At 41.0% G+C, this 20,770-nt stretch overlaps 1 protein-coding gene across 5 annotated transcripts in view; it reads right to left on the minus strand.

The window, feature by feature from the left end:
* The window catches only part of TET1 (tet methylcytosine dioxygenase 1), a 71,728-nt gene that overhangs the window by 23,446 nt on the left and 27,512 nt on the right, over positions 1-20,770 (minus strand). For all 5 annotated transcript variants that reach the window (XM_021529063.4, XM_021529060.4, XM_077784787.2 and 2 more), the window contains 5 exons: positions 14,867-17,396; positions 13,605-13,695; positions 12,925-13,018; positions 1,235-1,443; positions 227-377 (listed from right to left, as the gene is read on the minus strand). In XM_021529063.4, coding sequence (XP_021384738.2) covers positions 227-377; positions 1,235-1,443; positions 12,925-13,018; positions 13,605-13,695; positions 14,867-17,396 — 3,075 coding nt within the window. The remainder of the gene's footprint in view (positions 1-226; positions 378-1,234; positions 1,444-12,924; positions 13,019-13,604; positions 13,696-14,866; positions 17,397-20,770) is intronic.

The raw sequence follows: 20,770 nt of genomic DNA on the forward strand, positions 1-20,770 counted from the left end.
TGCAGAAAAGCATTAAGAATAATTTTATGGTTTGTAAATATATAGTAATTATTTCACTGAATGAAATTCACTGTCATTTATTCTAAATACTACAGTTAAAAAAATGTTGTTTGGTGTGAGTCTGTGGTAAGTTACACACACGTGTGGGAGAAAGAAGGGGTGGAGAACATCTAGTTCTGAAAATCATCAGAAAAGGCATTTTGATAAAAAACCAAATAAATCTTACTTGTTTAGGGTCATCAGTGAGAAGCCTAAATTTCCTGGGGTTTTTGCTCCTGGCAAACTTACAGCCATTGAAATACATACTCCATGAACAGCCAAATGAGAATGATGCTCCACAAGTTTCTGGGTCAAGTCCTTGACATGCACAAGTACGACTACAAAAGGAAATAAAGACGTATCAGGTCAGCTGGCAACACAGCTCTTGGGTCTGGGGTTTTATTTAGGTCAGTGCTATTTTGCTATTTCTTTTATAATGCAGAGCATAACAAAGAAATTTGTGAAATTCACAGTTTAATGAGGTATTTTGTATTAAGAAAATACTCCTGTGTAGAGGGCTGACTTTTCTCCATGAAAACAGTCTCAAGTTCCTCAACATCCAATTCTGGGACAGAAGTATAAACAGTTACAGCTATATAAATACACCCATGCATTCATTTTGACTTCTCCAGCTGAATAACCTCTTCAACCAAGAAACTAGCCCTGCTGCTTAAAGTTATCCCAAATGCATTAGTTCTTGTGTTTTGTGCAGCAAAACCATTAACTCCTAATTGATTTGAGTTTCTGAGTAGACCCTTTAAGAACACAAGCATTAGATTCAGGTCCCCATACAGCTCTCAGAGTCTGTCAAATGTGGACTACACAAGAATCAGCACATAGGCAGCACTGCAGGTGCAACATATTCTCTAATCAATTAAACTAAATTCCTCTCAGAGGCACAGAGAGGAAGATCGTAGGTTTGAGTGTCCAACCTCACATCTACTTTAGGGAGTCACAGCCCCCCTTCCTGGGAGCTCTGTTAGCACTGCTGTGTGTGCACAGGGCACGCTGCATGGAGCTCACGGCCACCCCTCGCCTTGGGCACGGCGCACGCAGCTCCCAGGGAGAGCCTTTTGCCGAGGAAAGGCCAGGAGCGAGGTGCGGGCCTGGAAGGGCGGCCGCTGGTCTGGGGTTGTAGATGCACAAGGGAGCTCCTGATGTCAGAACGCTGCCGGGCTCCCGGGGCAGGACTCACTCTTCGTTGAGGGCGCAGCGGCGGCTTGTGGGACAGCCGTACTTGCGCAGGCTCTGGGTCAGCTCCTTGTACAGCGTGTCCGCCAGGAGGTGCGGGATCCCCTCCCAGGCCAGGATCAGGATCACGATCACAGCCGTCTGGCAGTGGTGCCCCGCACGCTGCCGGACCAAGCACAGCAACTTCTCCTCATCGCTGCTTCTTCGGATCACCTGGAAGAATCGTTTGGATTATTCTTTGCTAAGCACGGACATCACCTCATGAGCTGCTCTTCTCTGGGACAAGTAAGGCCTGGAAAAGCAAGAAATGCTGCCCAGAGAGCATCCATTGCAAGCAGGACTGGGACAGCATCGCACACTCATCTCTGGTGTAGAACACGATTTTGTCTTGCTTTTTTCCCCGCAGTAGAAATAGCAGTACATTTTACAGGAGGAGCAATATTTTAGGTGTTGTACACAAACAATAAAGACAATGCATTACAAGGAAAATAACCCCTAGAAGGAGAACTTCTGAGAACATAACATTACCTTGAAAATACAACAAAAAATGTAGTGCCAAATGCTCCGGAAGGCAGGTACCTGAAAACACACTCCCAAAGCACAGATGGGCATGTGCTAGGGCAGCTACCAGTGTTATAGGTCAGTATCTAAGACGGTTCCCACCTTGCAAAGAAAAATTAGAAGAAAACAATGAAACAGACTGTGCTCTTAGTGAGGGAAGGAATGTGATTTTTCAGAATATATCCCTAGACTACCTATATTAAGTTCTTAGAGTGATGAAGCTTTTACTAACCTGTGTGATACACAGAGCAACCTTATTCCTCATACACAGACTAACCAGTATGGAATAGTACAGTACACCGCTGAATAAAAATGGGCAATATTATAGTCCTACTCCCACATATTTAGGTATTTGTCACAGTCTGAAACAGAGATGCATTTAAGACTACCAAAAATGCATTAAAACTAGGTAGTACTAGAATATAGTATTTGAAAATAGGTTTATTTATTAATCCAATGTGTTTTCGGAAGCACAGCCTGCACAAAGCCTCCAGCAACGGTGTCAACTTTGCAGTGTGAAGCTTTGAAGCCCACAGGCCTGGCCCTCTCGGAAGCAGTAGAGGCTCCATCCTCCTCAGCCCTGTCTGGGGGAGGCTGAGGACCTGAGTGGCTCTCACTGTGTGTGCCCAAGCCCTGCACTGCAGGCTCCATTGCAACCCACCTCTCCAGGCATGCAGCTGCTCAGCCCAGCCTTCACCCAGCACCCTCTGGACCAGCAGAGCTCCTACAGGTAACAGACAACAGCACTGGGCATGGACCAGGAAAGCAGGAAGGCAACAGTTCACTTGCTCTTTCAATACCTTCAAATATCTGAGCATTCAGGCAGATTCCCTATTGGACTGATGTCAAATTTGCTTTGCTGCCAGATGTGCAGCTGTCATTCATATGTGACCCCTTAGCCTGATCACCACTGAATATCTAAGCCATTTGGACTCATTAAAAGCAGGGACTAAAGCATACTTGCAATTCATCTGCAAGTGAAAAGGTGTGCAACAGATGAACAGTAGGAGAGAGCATCTGTGAAGGCTGAGCAGGAAGAAGCAAGCTTAAAGTTTGTGTCAAGAGATAAAGTATGGCCCTTCTAAAGTTAATCATATACTCTTACAGTCAGTCTTAAGCTGAATGAGAATATGAGTAAATGCCTCTGATACACCATTCCTCAAAAGGAGTCTCGGTTGTGACTCCCCAACAGTTCAGTACCTTTTATAAAGAAAAATAATCCAACTCATTCACATTTAGGCAAGGTTTACAGAAATCTGTTATGGCTGATACACAATACAGGTTACTCATGTCAATGTGAGTTTTACATTTCTGAGGCAGCACAGTTCCCTCAAGCCAGAACAACTTAATTTTGTTACTCAGTGTGAAATGATGCTTTCAGTTTTCTTTTTAAATTTTTTTTAAAAATTTATTTCTAGACTATAACTTCAATAACACAGTGTGGTACTGTACAACATCAGGTTGCCCGTTATAAGTTCTCTTATACCTTTAAGCTACAAAGAGTGTCCAGGAAAAAATACAAATGAACACAAAGAAAATATATAGCTGCCTTTAAACCAAGACCACATTTTCCTGGAGTCAATGTAGCTGGAATTTGCTTCATTATGTACATAGCAGAGAATCCAGGACTCTTATTGGACCTCAAAACATTTTAGAGGCATTTCCCTCACCTTGGAGGACACAAAGGCAGCAAAGGGATTTATGTGTTGTGTGAATGTCACTTCTGCAGGTCAGGTTACACCATGTGGAGCCCAGCCAGCTCCACAGCCGAGCGCTCCTGGCCCCAGGGATCAGGCACTTCTCCCAGCTGGAACAGGCTCAGAGGAGCCCACTGCACCAGAGCAGCCCCACAGCCAGGGCAGCACAGCAGAGCTGGAGCCAAGCTGCTTCCCATGGCAGCTCAGGGTGCCCTGCACATGCTACCCCTGACATTCTCACAGAAGTACTAAACTGAGTAATAATAATAAATCTGCAGCAATGCTACACTCAGTGTACAGAAAAGCAGTTTTGAGCAAGGCAACCAAACTCTGGAGCGTTTCCTCAGACAGGGAACAATGCAGAAATCAGCTGGTAAACCTTGTATCCTAAGATTTTTGGTATTACTCATGATTTCTGTGATGTAGTTAGCAACAGTGATAAAGTAAATAATTTAAGACTTCAGTTTGTTTAATTTTGGTCCCTAATGAATTTAAAAGGCATGAGAAAGTAAACATCTGTTAAGTGGGAAAACTTCAGCTAAAGTTTTTATTTTCCCATTCTAAAATCCTTCTCCTGCAATTGCTTTTCCACACAAGCTTACCATGACTGACTGTCTGACTCAAGCTGAAAAAATAACATAATCAACAAAACAGACTTGAAACAAGTTTGTGAAGCATTATGTAACACTTAAATGCAATAAGCAATAGCATCAGACTCAAATTGTCCCAAGGACGGTTTAGATTGGATATTAGGAACAATTTCTTCACAGAAGGGACTGTCAAGCCTTGGTATAGGCTGCCCAGGGCAGCGGGGAAGTCCCCATCCCTAGAGGAATTTTAAAGACATGCAGATGTGGTGTTTAGGGATGTGGTTTAGTGGTAGACTTAGCAGTGCTGGGTTAATGATGGGACTCAGTGATCCTAGAGGGCTTTTCCAGCCTCAGTGATTCTGTGATGCTATGGTCAGCTTCTTGGAAGTATGCAGGGCCAGATCACCCCTCATTTCAGCAAGCACTCAATGTCATCAGTGCTACGTATCCATCAAGACTCCCACATTAACAATGAATAATCTGTTTCAGCTGCAACATAACTCCAGGAAAGATCAAAACCTAACAAACTTCTCCACAAAGCTCAACTGATCCCCACGGGTCCTGCTCTGCACTCAGTAACAGGGCATGAAGTCACAAGGCTACCCACTCCCTCACCTGTGTGTGAACATCACCATGGCTGGGACAAAAGGAAACACTGATATGGGACACAGCCCCTTCCACAGAGCTTCCACAGTACCATCCTTTATCATGCTTGTAGGCTGCTAATCTGGGCAGGATGCTCAGTTATTTTGACCATTTTTAAACCCAGTTTTGTCCATCCCTCTGATGCTGTAGTTGTACACAAACTTCTACCATGTTCTGCATTCCTACAGCTATCCAGGTGTCTTTGATGATGTGTACATCCAAAGGAAGGCAGCAACTGAAGTAATTAATTTTATCAGCTAGCCCAGAGAGTCTCAAACAGAACGTGAGAATATAGCAAGAACGTGAGAATATGAGCAAGCCTTCAAGGTGAGCCACAGCTAACTTAGACACAAACACAATCAGCAGATCTTAGGGCAACACACCAGAGCTACATCTTTTTCTATAGCCACAAAGGTCTAGCCTTAACCCAATTTTCTTATCAGAAAGCATGAACCAAAAACTACAGTTTATTTATTGAAGAGGTGCCTTATCCAGCAAAATTTACTCCAGCAATTTAGCAACAAGTTATGGGATAAACAAGAGAAGTTAAGATTTTTCACACCTTTATATGAAAGGATAGTCAAGAGACAGAAAGCGATTCTAAAAATTGCAGAGTACAAGAACAAGGTCAGAGCAGCAGACTGTCCCACCTTATCCTGAGCCTGACTAACAGCAGATGCCTATAGATGAGCAAAAAAGGCACTGGGATGTGGAGATTGTTCTCAGTGAGGGCAGGCACCTTCCAGCCACCCACCTATAGAAGCTCAGGGGATGTGCTCTGTCCCAGCTTTTTAAGGATTTGCCTTTTCTGCACGTCTCCACTCATTTTTAAATCTATGCAGCAATTTACCACCCACTAAAGTACCAGGAAAGTTTAACTACATATTATGTGCAAGAAAAAAACACTGTCTTTTCCCCGTGTATAGCTCACTCCCTGCCCTCTAGCTTTGATCCAGGATGAGACTGGGTAAGACACTGTTCTTCAGCTCTCTGTGCCACTGGAGACTTCAGAGAGCCCTTCTTTCTCCTCTTTCTCCTCCCCTTCCCACCCTGCCAGGCTGCCCAGCCTGCACCTGCCTTTCCCAGCTCTGCTGTGCTTCCTGCAGATGGGAGAGCAGACCCAGCCAACCTGAAGGGCAACACACTTTCTCACAGAGGCAGAACTATGTTCCATGACTTCTTTGTTCGTCCCCAATTAATTCTCACCTGTTTGTTTTACTGTTTCCATCACACATGAACAAGTTGATGTCTAATGAACCATTATCTTGAGCACTAACAGTGCTCCATTACTGTGTATATGAAACCACAACACTGTTTTTTTTGTGGGACTTTATATTTATCGAGTGAGTATCAGCTATTATTTTAATGGCCATTTGTTATTTGTTGTGATTGCAAGTCCTTCCTGCTCTTCATTATGCCTGTCCCTCCACTTCATTATCCTAAACAACTTCTTATCATCAGCAGTTTGGCTCCTGTCTCCCACTTTTTCCAAACGATTTCTAAATGGTTTGCAATGAATAGTATCAATAAAGTTACACTATCAATAAAACCTGCTTCAGCTGTCCAAATGCTCGAGTTCTACTTCCTTGGCAGGAGCTCTAGAACAAGGAATAAAACACTGTGAATAAAAATGTCCTGAGACACAAGCCAGTCTATCTAAATTAGCACGTACATGATTTACAAAAGTAGCTAAGAGTCAGCCTGCAGAAGCTCAGTGGACCAGATGCTGAATTACCACATGGATGAGAAATTGCTTTCCAATTACCATCACCAGAAGAGCTGTGTTAACTTTAACATGATAGAAAGCAGACACTGCTAGCAAAGAGCACAAAATCTTAACTGTGTTAAATAAACTCCTGTAAATTACTGGATAAACCTCCCCCAAAACAACAGAACCAACAAAAAGGTCCTTTTTAGGTATTTTTCATCTCCATGTGGTTCCACTGCAGTATTCCCTCCATCTCATTCTGAATTTCTCAGTAAAATAAACCATGACTGCTTTGCAGGGTACAAGCAATTGATTTGAAAGTGAGAACATACTTAACTGTTCCTTGTAATTTCCTGAAATAGGAAACTCATTTACAGCACTGTGGCTTCAAGTTTTCTAACCTGCAGATTTTGCCTCCAGAGTCTGTGTATGGAGATCCCTTAACACATGACAAGATCCTACTAAGTTACAACTCCTTAATAATTAATAATACAATTCCTTCTACCAGTACAAGGTGCTGTCCAAACCTGCTGCTGTTCTGACAGGTGGTGCTGTGACAGACAGCAGGACAAATGGCCCAGCTTGTCACAGAAGTGAGTCTGCCCTCCTTTTTCCTAATTGCCCTTTAAACATGCACTAAATCACATTAAAACCCTTTCCTTACTGGAAAATGTTACAGCCTTTTATTCTCAGCATGTCTAAGAGATATTAAAATGGAAATCAGTTTCACTTTGCTGAATTCTCTCTTCTTGGTGCTAGCAGACTACATCAAAGGAGTTAGCTCTGAACAGCTGCTGTCAATCCAATCCTGTAAAGTTCCTTAGTCATATCTGCAGGAGTATCACTGATGTGCAATATTTGCAATTATCTGCAACACTTTTGCAGTTGTTTCTGGCTGTGGTGGTTACAGATAAGCAGACTGCAGCACGTTCAGGGTAAATGGTTCTTCTGCAATCATGCCACCAGCACTGCAGAAGTGAGGACAAAACCCAGGTCTTAGCTCCCAATGCCCTTCCCCTCCTCACTCCCTCAAGCCTCCCCTTCTGCCAGACTGCAGCCATGGAAAGCTGCACTTGGTTTGGCAGGGATGTTTGTTCAGAGGTCACATTGCTTTAAATACAGTAGTGATAATATCAAATTTCTTGCTTGTTAATAATACTTAACCTTGTTTACCTTAACACAGCTTTTGTCCTTCATTTTTACTTTATTATTTTTACTTAAAGAACAGATTCACTTCAGATGATGTTACAAACTTTTCTGTCCAAAATAACCTCCTCTAACTCTGTATTTAGCCAACAGTGAAAATAGTGCCTGCATAGCTACATTATCATAATGTGGTACAACACTACAGCAAGAAAATGATGCTCTAATAAAACACCATTGAAAAAAGTGAAAAAAACACCCCACCAACCATCCTCTCTATCTGTTAAAAATAATTTCGTTTAAGACTTCTCCTATGGAATACAAGACTTAATCATAAAGACAGTTCAATAAATGAATGAAAAGCACAAAATACAGTAGGTTGTTTAAGGCAGAATGGAACTGCACATCCTACTTACACCTGTGTCATGGAGACAGTCCAGCAGAATTTACTTTAAAGTCTTTTTCAAATCTGTTTTAAAAACTCCCCAATCATGTTCCAAATTACACAACACCTTCACCATCCCTCACCAAGCAGGGCTGCACCAGAACTCCTGAACCCTGAACTGCCAAGCAGGAACAAAAATAACCATCACAGAGCCATTTTCCTTCAATGGATCACTAATACTAATTAATAGCTAACAGTACTGTAACAATAATAACAGTATTATTAGTACTAACAGTAACAGAGAGAGAGAGCCAAAGCAGGAGTAACTTCTCCATTTCCTCACTTTCTCAATTCTCACTTTCAATGACTTTCTCAACACAAACTAGCAAAGTGAAAAAAAAAAAATCTTCTCTGCAGCTATAGTTTATTGTTATTAAGGCTCACTCAGCACTTCACAAATTGTAGTTTCTGGCATTTAGTTACAAATTCCTACTGGTTCAGTGATCTAGAAAATCTTTATTATAACAATGGGCTATCTAAGCATTACTTTAAAAACATTAGTTTTAGTGGCTAATATCAGGTTTGCATTTGTACAGGACTGTAATGAGTATTTTTATCTGGTTTTATTCCATCCCTGTTTTTTTTCTTTTAATGCTGCCTACTAATAAACAGCCAGCATAAAGAAAATAAAGATTCAAGCTGTCAAGACATAAATAAAAAACTCAAAAAAGGCAAAAAGTCCACAAGTGAAAGACTCTTAAGAAACAACACCCAAAAGGCATAAAAGCACCATAACAGTGTACTTTCAAAGAAATTAGGTCTACCACCAGGATAACAGAATCTAAAAGGTCAACAGATCATCCAACTGTTAATAAAAAACCAACAATCAAAACCAACCAAACAAAAAACCAGGAAAAAAAGCATTCAGAGATGATAAGGCTCTGATGTTCACAAACAAGAAGTTTGGAAAGATTCCTATGTCAAAAAAGCTTTACAGGGGGACACCCAAAATTTTTTTCTGACGTTAAAGCCCTGACAGCAGCTGTTAGAGGACAATCGTAAAAAACAAACACACACAAAACCTAAACTCCCATTTTCTGCCCCCAAAAAGCAGGAGTTTGCCAAGTTCAGATGATACCCACAAAAGAAACTGAAGGATGAAACAAGTGCAGTATTAAATGCGATGTGCATTGTATTAATTTTTAATGCTTAATTACCAGAGGGCCTGAAGATTCCCAAGAGGACCCAGGCCTGTACAAAGCCCCTGGAAGAAACCCCTTGATGCCATGCTCAAATCAGCCTGGTGTGTGTGCAGGAAAGGAAGGGATCCCTCAGGAATGCTAATGCACAGGGACAGCTCAAACCTCCCAAATGACACCTCAGCATTTCTGTGGCTTTTAGATAGACTCGGGCTCTGAGCTGGGCATTGCCATGCAGGAATGACAAGCTGGCATAATGATGGAAAGCACTATGGAAATGCCAAATCACTGCTGTGCAACAGTGAAAAAGCTAAAACAACTGCAAGGAATTACTGGGAGTGGAGCACTGGTTGAAATCATTATTGCCAGCATTTTAACTTCCAGCATAAGGGAACAGGAAGGAAAGGGAGAAAATTACATTTATGAAAGGCAACTGAACACAAGAACACTGCCTCCAGCTCAGGGAAGCACAAAGCCGTGAATTACTGCAAACCAAGTGAGTCTTCTGGGAGGCAACTGCCCTGCTCTTCCACCTTTGTGCTATTGATCAGCCACAGAGACACAATATTGGCAAAAAGAACCTCGGCCTGGCCCAGAGGGTTTTTGTCATTTCTTCTCCCTCATTTTTTCTTCCAGAGCTGGAGACTTAAAAAATGCATTGCAACTCCAAATGAAGGCAAAAGATAGCAATGATACCTTAGGTGATCCAAGTCAACAGCCACCTAAACCAGGAAAAGGAGCCCACAGCAAATGGATTTAATCCAAAACCAACAAAACCTAAATCTCAGCCCTCCTCTGAGGTCAGCACTGATGTGCCTTTGGCTTCAGTGCTGCAGGATGATGCCTACAGTGTGCTACTCATGAACCACTCACAAATTTATCAACCCTCTCACATAAATTGAGGTAATTGTAATTTACCATTACCCAGAGCAGGAGAAAACCAAACCACAGCACATCTACTACCAGCTGAAGCTCTTGATCAAACAGTGGGACCACTGAGTCCAATCACCACTGGCTGATTCTAGGGATGCACAGGAATGTGAAAACTTTCATTACACAAACAGGCTACTGAGAGTGACAGGCAGTCATTTCAGTACTTCAATGCTTTCTTTTCTTTAACATACTACACAACAGTATGATGAGTTGGACAAAGCAAAAGAAATCCAAACAGAAAAGAAGAAAGCATCCATTTAGCCCAGCAAGTGTCTCAGGATGGTAAGTTATTTTCTGCCCACACACCTGTCACCACACAATACCCATACATTAGGAATCTGTGGCAAAGCCCTACTAATTCTGTTCTGATAAACAAATGAGACAACACAATTTGATGGGGAGAAGAAAAAAACCCAGAGGTCAAGCAATGTTGTCACTGCCTCGTGCAGTGAAAACAATCACAAGCTCATCTCCCCAGTTCGTGTGGGTGCCTGATACCTACACATAAAACAGGCACAAGGTTTCCAACCCTGGGCAGTATTTACTGAAAATGTTTAACTAATAGGAGCATTCTTGTTCATATCCAGAAAGGCAAAGTATCACCCTAAATTACAATACATTTAAAAAATACTGAAGAGATGCTTAGTATTAGAAGAGTGAAAATAAGTAATTCTGCAAATTTATAGTCACTTGAAATCTAAGAATGGAGTCTGTCCCAGAAGATGTTTAACACACCAGGTGCATCTTGGAAGTCATTTAAGAGAAAATAACTTGGGAGACAATCAGTATTGTGGAATGCAGTCATTATCAGAAGAATGTGTGGACACAGGTATTTTGGAAAGCCTCCTTTAATTTTAAAATGTTTCTAATAAACAAAAAAGATAAAACAGCCTAGTGGAAATAGGGAAAAATTATAGGGAAAAAATAGTTGAATGTGATCAACAGGCAAGTTCCATTCTTCTACCCTGTTTGCTTCAGCAGAGCTCCATCCCAGTGCTCTCAGCAGCGAGTCCCTGGGGAGCCCTAAGGGCAAAAGCATGTCCATCTGCAAAGCAGAAATGAGCCTGTTCCAAAGGTCACTGGAAATGAGTACATGAAAGTCTCTGTGCAGCTACAGAGTTCATGGCTGCAAATATCACAGAGCACAGCAAACCTTTTCCAGACACTTTGAAACAAATCTTACCATCCAGTTTCTCTGGTTATAGCCAAAACCCAAATATGCTCCATAAAAGGATTAAAAGTAGCACTGCCCATGAAAAATTAATGCAACACATTAAGAACATCAACCCAAAATATACATCTTATACAGGATGAAACAGTTCTACAAATGTCAGGGATTCCCTTCCCTGTCTTGTACTGAACAGTCACACAGCAACAGCTGACTTGGAAAAACATTTTTCTCTTTAGGTGTGAATCCACACAAAAGAAAGTCACTGCTCCCTAGAACTTCAGTTAAATGAACATTAAAGCTGTGTCTCACAAACATTTTACATACAAAAAGGTGAAAATCCAGCTGGAGAGCAGGTCCCCATAGCTTAAACCAGCCTTCTTCATAGGCACCCAGGGCTTTCTGTCACACTGCACACTCCAGTGGGACACCTCCAGCCATGCTCAGAGACCATAAATGCTGCCATTTCTGCCTTACAAAACACAGTATGCTGATACTGGCAACAGAAAAATCAAGGTTAACAGCTTTAAATGCCTTCTTCCTTTTAGCTGCTTGCAACTGTTTCTATGTTACAATTTTCAGCTCCTGTCCTCTGTTAAAACTAAGTGTTTCACTTAGCTGAAACACTGAGAAAAAACTTTCCATTCTTTTTGGGTCAGTTGCTTATGAAATCAGTTTAATTTTTTTTTCTTGGATACTGGATTTGGTACTAAATATTATCTGAAGCACAAGCACATATGTGATTCCCTTCTGAAAAACAGTTTGTGTATTGAGTATAAAAAACACATTTTGACTGTTCCAAGCACAAGCAGTAAATGTTTAACATGCAAATTCACTCACATACAATATGCAATAACTTTATTTTGGCACATAGTTACAAACACTACCCTACCAGCTGTACAGTTAACCGTCACAGTTTTTTCAATCAAGTCTGAAATTCCTAAACACAGCAATACATTTTTTCTTTTAACAACCAAGTTCTTTCATTATTTCCCAAAACCCACTTTGCAAGATTTGCACTCTACTTTTTACCTCCCTCAGTGGTTTCAGCAAAGATTAAGGACAATCAATTCTTTCCAAGCTCTCTCCTGGAGCTTGTATCTGTTACCTCATTTCCTGGCTCCTATGAAACAATGTGAGACAAGACTTTGGTGAAAACTATCATCATAACATTTCCATTTTCAAATACTGAGTTCAGCTCCTCAAAAATAGTAATGAACCCCTTTGTATATGAGACTGAAATTCTTCCATCCCTCTTTTCTTCAAGTTGTCATGCAACTGAGGAGGGTTTTTTAAAATGTCCCTGGATAGTTTTTGAATTTCCCCAAGCAACCATCTCTTCTCTCTTTTACAATTCCCAGTGACATATTTCACAGAACACTCCAACTTTCAGACAATGTCAGGGTATTTCTACCCTTGTTCATCTCTGCTAGCTCTGTTAAGCCTTTCCCTTCCACACTCACTCAAACCACAGCACATAACATACAGCACCATACCTTAAATATAAACAAAAAAGACAAAATTGTTTTCCTTCATCATTCAGGCAAACTTTTCAATCAATTAAAAATCAGATATTCATTAAAGATCAGATTAAATTTGAGGTCAAGGACTACACATCATCTGAAGCCACACAAAACAACTTTACTATTTAATATAAAAACTTACCCACTTGGCAATTGGACACCCCTGAGAGCTTTTTCCTTCCTTTCCTGTATAAACCACCACCTCAATTCTTACAGCGCTTCCTTTTGCTCCATACCTGCATTAAAAAAAAGTTCATGAGTAAAACCAAATACTGTAGACCATTTTAAAAGATTAAACATTTTAATAGAATTTATTTTTACTGAGAATAGAAGAAAACAAAGTATTTATAAAGCAAAAAAATTTCTTTTAATTTAAAACCCTACTTGCAAGAGTAGTTTTTGACATCTCTCTTCTGATAAACTTCTGCCACTAAGGAAAAGTTATCTGCATATAAATCCTAGTGCAATCAGTCACTATTATGACCTTTTTCTTTCCAGTTTGCCACAGCTTTTTCACAGGAAGGACACCAGAAATCCTTACTCTGCCAGCTGCTGATCTCTGTCCTTCCTATTCACTTCAAGAGCACCTTAGAACACACTGCACTTGAACTCCAGCCCTGGGCTCAGAAAAGACAGAAGTTTGGACCTGCAGTGCTCATGCTCACCTCATGCACATCTGAACAAGAAAACACTTTACAAATGAGTACTGACAAAAGTTCAATAAAACAAAGCTAAACACAGCACTTCCTTTCTCAGAGTTCTACTTCTTCCCTGTTTAGATAGTCAAAAATACAATGACATTAAAAACTGAATTTTCCTCACCTGTTCTCCATAATTTCTCTCACAGCAGCAACACTTGGTCCTGTTCCGAGGTGTGTGTAATAGGGCCCTTCATCTTTTTCTATAATTTGCTCTGTAAACAGGTAAAGAAAATTGTGTGGCCACATCCAAAAATTTATTTACCCCACTAAAAGTAAACTTAGAAACAGTTTACAGAAGTGCTTTCCAACTTAAATTAGAACATGAGGTTTGAGCCTGAATAAAGAGTATGACAGGCTTTTCTCTTCAGACACTTGGAAATTATTTTATGCTTGTTTCCTCTGATAATTCTTCTAGAATTTTTTAATGATATAAAGTAAAACCCCAATTTTAGTAATATTTTGCATTCTTTAAAACTTTCATTAGAGGAGCTGGCATGTAGTGACTAAGTAAAATTCCCAATATCCTTGTTGGCAGGAACATTATCAATTCATTTTAGACAAAGAGGAATTGAGGGCAGTAAATAAACTGATAGTCATATCCTACAGAACAGAAAACAGAACCCAGGCCTCTAAACAAGCCCTCTGTTGATTCAGAGCACAGAAGCCAAGGTGAAACAATCTGCCTGCAGACGATTTGCTGCGAGGTTCTGACCTGTCTTTCCATCTGGATGCCTTCATAGTGGGAACACGGAGTGTCTGACACCTCCAGCAAGCTGTGTCTGCACAGCCCTCCATGCAGAGCTTGCTCTGACATCTCCTGCTGCAACAGTGACCCCACCTCAACTCCCCCTGAGCTCTCCCCACATGGCCAGAGGTGTCAGGAGCATTGGGCCTGGAGTCATCCAGGCCATCCCACAGTGGCCATCAGGACTAACAGTGACAGGAGCAAGGCCACCCCCAGCTACGCTCTCCTGGTTGTCTAAGAACAATACACTGGGACACTGCTGCCCAGCCCACTCAGGCACAAACCAGTTCTAGACCATTAAAATCGTGACCTGAAACAATGCAGGTAAGTGCATATAAAGCACAAGTCAGCAATGGCAGAGCAACAAACAGAAAAACTGCCCTTTCTCCAGGTTTAAATTAAAGAATTTAAACCTGCCAGCTGCAGTACAAAAATACTCAATTCTGCAATGCTCTGCAGGCCCAAAGAACACCATGCAAAACTTGAAAAGAGGGGAAAAATAATTTCCTCCTGTCTTCTAATGGTGAAACACTGATTCTTGTGCAACAGCTGTCACATACACTTCCTCACATTAGAGGAAGCAACGTGAGCACACCTCCATTTGAAATGTACAGGCAAAAGTTAGCAAAGCCACTTACCAACACAGTCACAAGTTGGCAATTCAGATTGTCCTTTTTTGGTAGGTGTGTCTATTAAATTTTTTGTAGGGGTATCAAGAAACTTCATAGGTGATTCAAGGAAACTGCTGAGCGTGTTTTTTGCTGGGGAACACCCTGAGTCGCCTGTGCTCTGGGTGTGGTCAGTACCCAATCTGGTTGATGTCAGAACGGTCACCTCACCCATACACTCCATATTCCTGAGAGCTTCTGCAGAACCTGGTACCTGGGCCCCACCACAGGGAACAGGCAGCACCTGGGACTTCGCATCTACCTGTTGTTTGACCTGCTGAACATAGGCTTTGTTTTCACTACATATTTCATTAGCTCTCAGGTTAGACCGGTTAAAAGTTGGTGGCAAAGGATGTGCCTGACTGACATTTGCTGATTGCTGTACCTGAGAATTACATTTTTCTGTAAACATCTGTAGGTTTTCAGTTGGTCTTTTCAACAAGGATGCTGTTTTCAGCTGAGAACCAGCCAGAGGATTACGGGAGGACAGGTCACCGTGTTGGCTATGTGCAACAACTTCATTTTTCAGTGGATCAGCGCCTAGTGGGTCACTGGAGCCCACAGTTCTCATTTGCTCATTCACCACTTCACAGCCAAACAACCTGTCTTTTTTTTTCTCCTGTGGTGCCTCAGGTAAATACCTGTGGAATTTTATCTGTGCTTGTGGAAGAAATAATCTAGTTTTTTCTTGCGATGCTAAAGTATTTTGACTGAGCGCTCTCTGTACTTTGGTTCTTGGAGATTTTTTTTCAGACGGAGCTACCCTGGAGTCCTGTGGCATGGTTTGACCAAGCTTATGCAGTTTTGATGATATCCAAATGTCCTGCAATTCACTATGCTGGCATGACAACAGCTCTAGCTGGTTTTGATTATTTTGTTGATAGCGCGCTTCTTGAGGCTTCTTTTTGTGTCTTGGTTTCCATGGCACAGCATTTCCTTTCTTATTTGTTGCTTGCTTTTGCTTTAACAGTAAGGAACTATAATTATGCCTAAAAAGTACCGATTCTTTTTTCTGCAACACATCTTGGTTATATTTTGGCTGCCTCTCATGTGATATTAGATTAAGCAGTGATGCCTTTATGTTGTTCTTCTGCTCTGGATTCGTCTGGTTTGATTCAATCAGGGCTGCCAGTTGAGTTAGCTGTGCAGCTACATCCTCTTCATCCTGGCTGTGAATTCCTCCTTCTTTAATCAAAGAACCACCTTCCAATTTCAAATCATTACACGATGGCTTTTGCTCTAACTGACCAGGAGCTTCCACGTTGTTCCTTATATGCTGGACATCACATGAAGCATTGCAATACCCTGCGAGGGTGACTGACTCATGAGCACAACTTTTGTTGGAATCATATCCTGAAAACGATGCTGCATTAGATGCTAAGTCAGATGAAGTTTTGGCATCTCTTGAGGGTAACTGCAATTTATACATCTCCCCAGCCAGATTGGCAGGTTTATCACACAATTCCGACACTGAACTTTGGCCATTGTATAACACTGCCTTATTAGGGAGCTGCTTCTGCGAGTGAGCACAGTCAGCAAAGAGCTGTTGCTCATTCTGTAAGTAAGTGTCTTTGATTTCTTGTAATGCAGAGGGTGTAAAGGAGGATGAGATATCCCTTTTAAAACTGTGGATCAAGTTGGAAGTTGTTTCTCCTGTATATTCAGTACTTTCACTTTTAGCTGGTGAGGTTGTTTCTAAAGGAGCTTCAGACAACTGTGTTAAAGCTTCAATAGCTACAACCTGCTCCAGAGTTAAATTTCTTGTTTTAATCAGGGACAAGAAAGTGGGCTGGAGTGCAGAATTCTCAGGCTGTGTCTCTGCATTCGGTACTTTAAAGCCGTCCTTCCCTGCCTGCAGCTCCCCTTCAGGCAGTGGAGGACAACACACGCTTTCTTGCACATCCAAGCTGGAACCTGTCTGCAAAACTGACTTATCAGAATACTCAGAGATGCTGCAGGTGCAGTTTTCCTCTTTCATTAAAACATTCCCTTGGTTTTCTGGGTGAACACAGCCAGTGCCACTTGTCAGAGTGCTTACTATGTTATTCAGATTGCTACCCTTTGGCCATTGCACGTGGGAGTTGCTTGTCAAATCTGTCCCTTCCTCTGCAGATACATTTTTCAGTGAAGCAACTGCTTCTGGTGGTGAATAATGCAGGGTGTTTATGCCATTTTTGATGGTGTACACCAAGGATTTTTTTGGCTGAGCGAACTGACTGGGCGAGGCCGCTCTGTCACTGTGGTCAGCATGTCTCAAGTGTTGGGTGCCCGTCACAGCTCCGTGGATGTCGCCGTTGACGTGGACACCAAAGGATGGCTTCTCGTTATGTGCCCACTTCTCTGCTTCCAAGCCAGTCATTCTCTCTTGCTCCTTAGACTGCACATTTTCAATGGGTACTGCTTGGTTTGTCTTCACCCTGTATTTTTCACCATGACCACATATACTGCATTCCATGAGTTCTGGTCTGCAGCCATTTACTGCTTTGTTTTCTAAATTTGCCTATAAAACAATAATAAAAAACCCTTGTTGTAACAGCTGTTCAAAGCACATTAAAAATAAGAAGCTTCATATTTACAACAAACCCTACTTTGACAGATACAAGGAATATCCTAATTAGGCCCAGACATTAGAAAAGAAACAAAACAGGAAGTTGTAAAATAACCCGAAGGCTAAAGACCCTATCCATATTTACAGCTATTTTCCCCCACTGTTGAGGGGCAGAGGAGGAAACTGGGTAAGTGTGATGGTGGGAGACTAATGAAATGAATAGTCAGATAAAGGATGTCAGCATTTAGAATGAGATGTAAGGATTCCATTTTTAATTCATTTGCATGAGCAGATTTTAAAAAAAAGTTAAAAACATGTTAAAAGCAAGACTTAAATCCAAAGTATTATATCACAAAGTTCAGCAGTAATTTGGTATAATTACATTCATTTGGATCGACCAGCAAACTGGCTTAACCAATACACCACTTGGTTGGACATTCTAGCTAATCCTGAAAGCCAACCATTCTTTCTTCAAGTCCTTAAATAATTACAAACCCTAAGCAGAAATGAATAAAAAGCCAATTTACATCAGCTCACTTGAAGTTACTCTTTAAGCAGTTGTTTAGCTTCTGTGTTTAGATGGAAATTCCTAGGTTTCTCAACAGTCTCCCATGTAAGCTATTCAAAACTGTATTTTAGCAAATACTTCATTTCTGTATTTTGTTACATATGTTCTTCATCTTCACTGATATTATACAGTTCGTGTGGTTGAAACAATGTCAAAATCTAGACAGAGTCAGAATATTGTGTCCTGGAAAGAATATATATATATATCTATATAAGTCTTAAGATAGTATTATGAAGTAAGGAGTTATACAAAGAAAAAATAAAACTAATTAAGGCTGAAACTTATGCAGAACAGTAATTAAGGCAGGAATCCAATTTTTCTTATGCTATTCAGATTTTATTTATATTACATTTCCTTTAAATAGTAATTTAAAATCACAGCAGATAGTGCTGTTCCTTTATCTGATTGCAACATTTAAGAGTTCTTCAATCCCCTGCAACCTTAAGCTCTACTTAAAAGAAAACCAGGACTGCTTTTCAAATGAAATATCAGCAACATGAGGGGCTAATTAACCCTATGCAGGCACAGTACCTCACAGCAGTGCCCAGAAAATCCCACCATTATGAACCATTCAGTTGACTCAGGGATGGTTCTGTGCTTATGCCAACAAAGGGCATCATGGACTTCTGACAAAACTCAGGAAAATAAATGCAAAATAGATTTATGATTAATTATAACCATCAAGATGGAATTGCCACAAACACCCAGACAAAACAAGGCAGCTCCATCTGGAGCTCAGTGTCACCATGCAACTGATAAAACACAACCCCAGGAATCCACAGCACATCCTAGATGTTCTGAGAGGCATCAACACTTCTCACAAAAATGTTCTGTGAAAACATGTCCAGCACCTGTGCAACTAAGCCAAGCCTAAAGATACTCTATACAAAAATATTCCTTATTTAATGTCTTTTTACTACCCACAGATCGTGATTAATGGTCAGTGAGCTGGAGCTCTTCTGGATCCTGGGGATTTTCAGTGAATGATTCCCAGACCCAGGGGTTCAGTGGGCACTTTCTAAGGGATGCACAAAACCTGAAGAGGTTCCACAATTGTGTTACAAGAGGGGTAAATGCATCACACAAGTCTCCGTCACTGTACCAGAAAATATTTTAAGGGTCCACCATAAAAGAGTAAAACCCTACAATTCTACACCTGCACAAAAGCTGATTTTCAATTGCCTCTTATTTCAGAAAGAAGTAGAATTGTTGCTCTTTCTTAAGCAAAAGTACATCTAATATCTCTGCCAATCCAAAAGATCCCTAACCATGCAGAATTTTTATTAACAACTCTTTAATCAGACAATGAGGAGGCTGAGGACATAAAACCAAACAGATGAAAACTGATTCTCCATCAATTGCACATTTTCAACAGAACACAACATTCTGTATTCCGTTCATGGTTATAGGGATTGTTCATTACATTCAAGAAATTAGTAACTTAAGTCTGGTAATTTGAAAGTAATAACAGGCATAGGGAAGGAAGAGGCTTCATCCACAATTAGAGATTAGAAGATCTAACACAGAAGCCACTGACAGAACTCAGTACAGAAGTGTCATCACAGTCCTCCCAACTGGACTGTTCCTCAATAAAATACTTTATTTGATCAAAAAGCACTGCTATGCTCAAAAATATTCGGGATATTTCATGATCTGCTAGTATTGCACAGGTACAGTGCTGTGTCCATACAGAATTCCAGTGATCCCAGCAGCAAAGGTGGAATTGCTTAAAAAAAATATTCTTCATATTTTCCACTAACATTACTAGAAGCTGCCCACATTGAGGAAGAAAAAACCCCCAGATGAATCACATCACTGGCATGAGCTAGTTAGTTCATATTCTGTTTTTCCACATGAAGACAAAATATTGTCATTAAATCAGATGTTATTGTTTTAATCAAACTCTGCCTTTCGAGCACTGTGTTGCTTTATCTCCTATTTCTGAACTGCAGTGGGTACTAAAAGACACCTTTTCTTTTTCCTCACAAACAGAAAAGGCCACTTAGATAGTCTGTTAGCATGTGAAGTTAATATTTCCCACCACAAAGAGACACGCAGACACACTACCAGGGACAGAGCTCATTTGATTCTTCCCCTCAACCTAGGAACAATCAATCTTCAAGTCTTGAACCTGAATGTAAAAAATCCAATGAAAAATACAGACAAGGATATAACAACCCCAAGCAATCCTGATAACATTCAGGGAAGTAAGCACAGAAGTCTGATCTGATCAGTTTCTGGGGCTTTTACACAAATGCAATGAAAAGCTGAAGAATAAAGCAGATCAATACCAGTAATTTCCTCTCTCTCATGAAGGGGAGCTCTACTCTGCCAGGAGACAGGAGCCACTAACAAATCATGCTCAAGCTTAGGCTCTGTGCTAGTCTCTGCTAGGACAGGAACCACAGAGCCTGCTGAGGCCATGGCTGTATTAAACTTCAACCAAATACTATCTCATATATACACATACACTACAATTCCTCTGTGAGCTAATGCTTCCAGCGCACACAAACAGCCAGTTACAGAAAATCGTTTGACATTCTCAAGTCAGACTTATTATTAACTTCTCCTTTAACACGTGATGCCCCTGAGGTAATTCAGAATTCACCAGTCCCCAATCAAAATGCAAAGCTTAAGCTACCGCAAAGGTAATTCTACATCTGAACAGCGAGTAGGCCATTGATTTGTGTGTTTAATTTCAAACCTCTACAGGTGGTAACAATACACACTACTAAAGGACACTACCAGGACCAATTAC

The sequence above is a fragment of the Lonchura striata genome, chromosome 6 (assembly GCF_050655825.1).
Source record: "Lonchura striata isolate lonStrDom1 chromosome 6, ASM5065582v1, whole genome shotgun sequence".
NCBI lineage: Eukaryota > Metazoa > Chordata > Aves > Passeriformes > Estrildidae > Lonchura > Lonchura striata.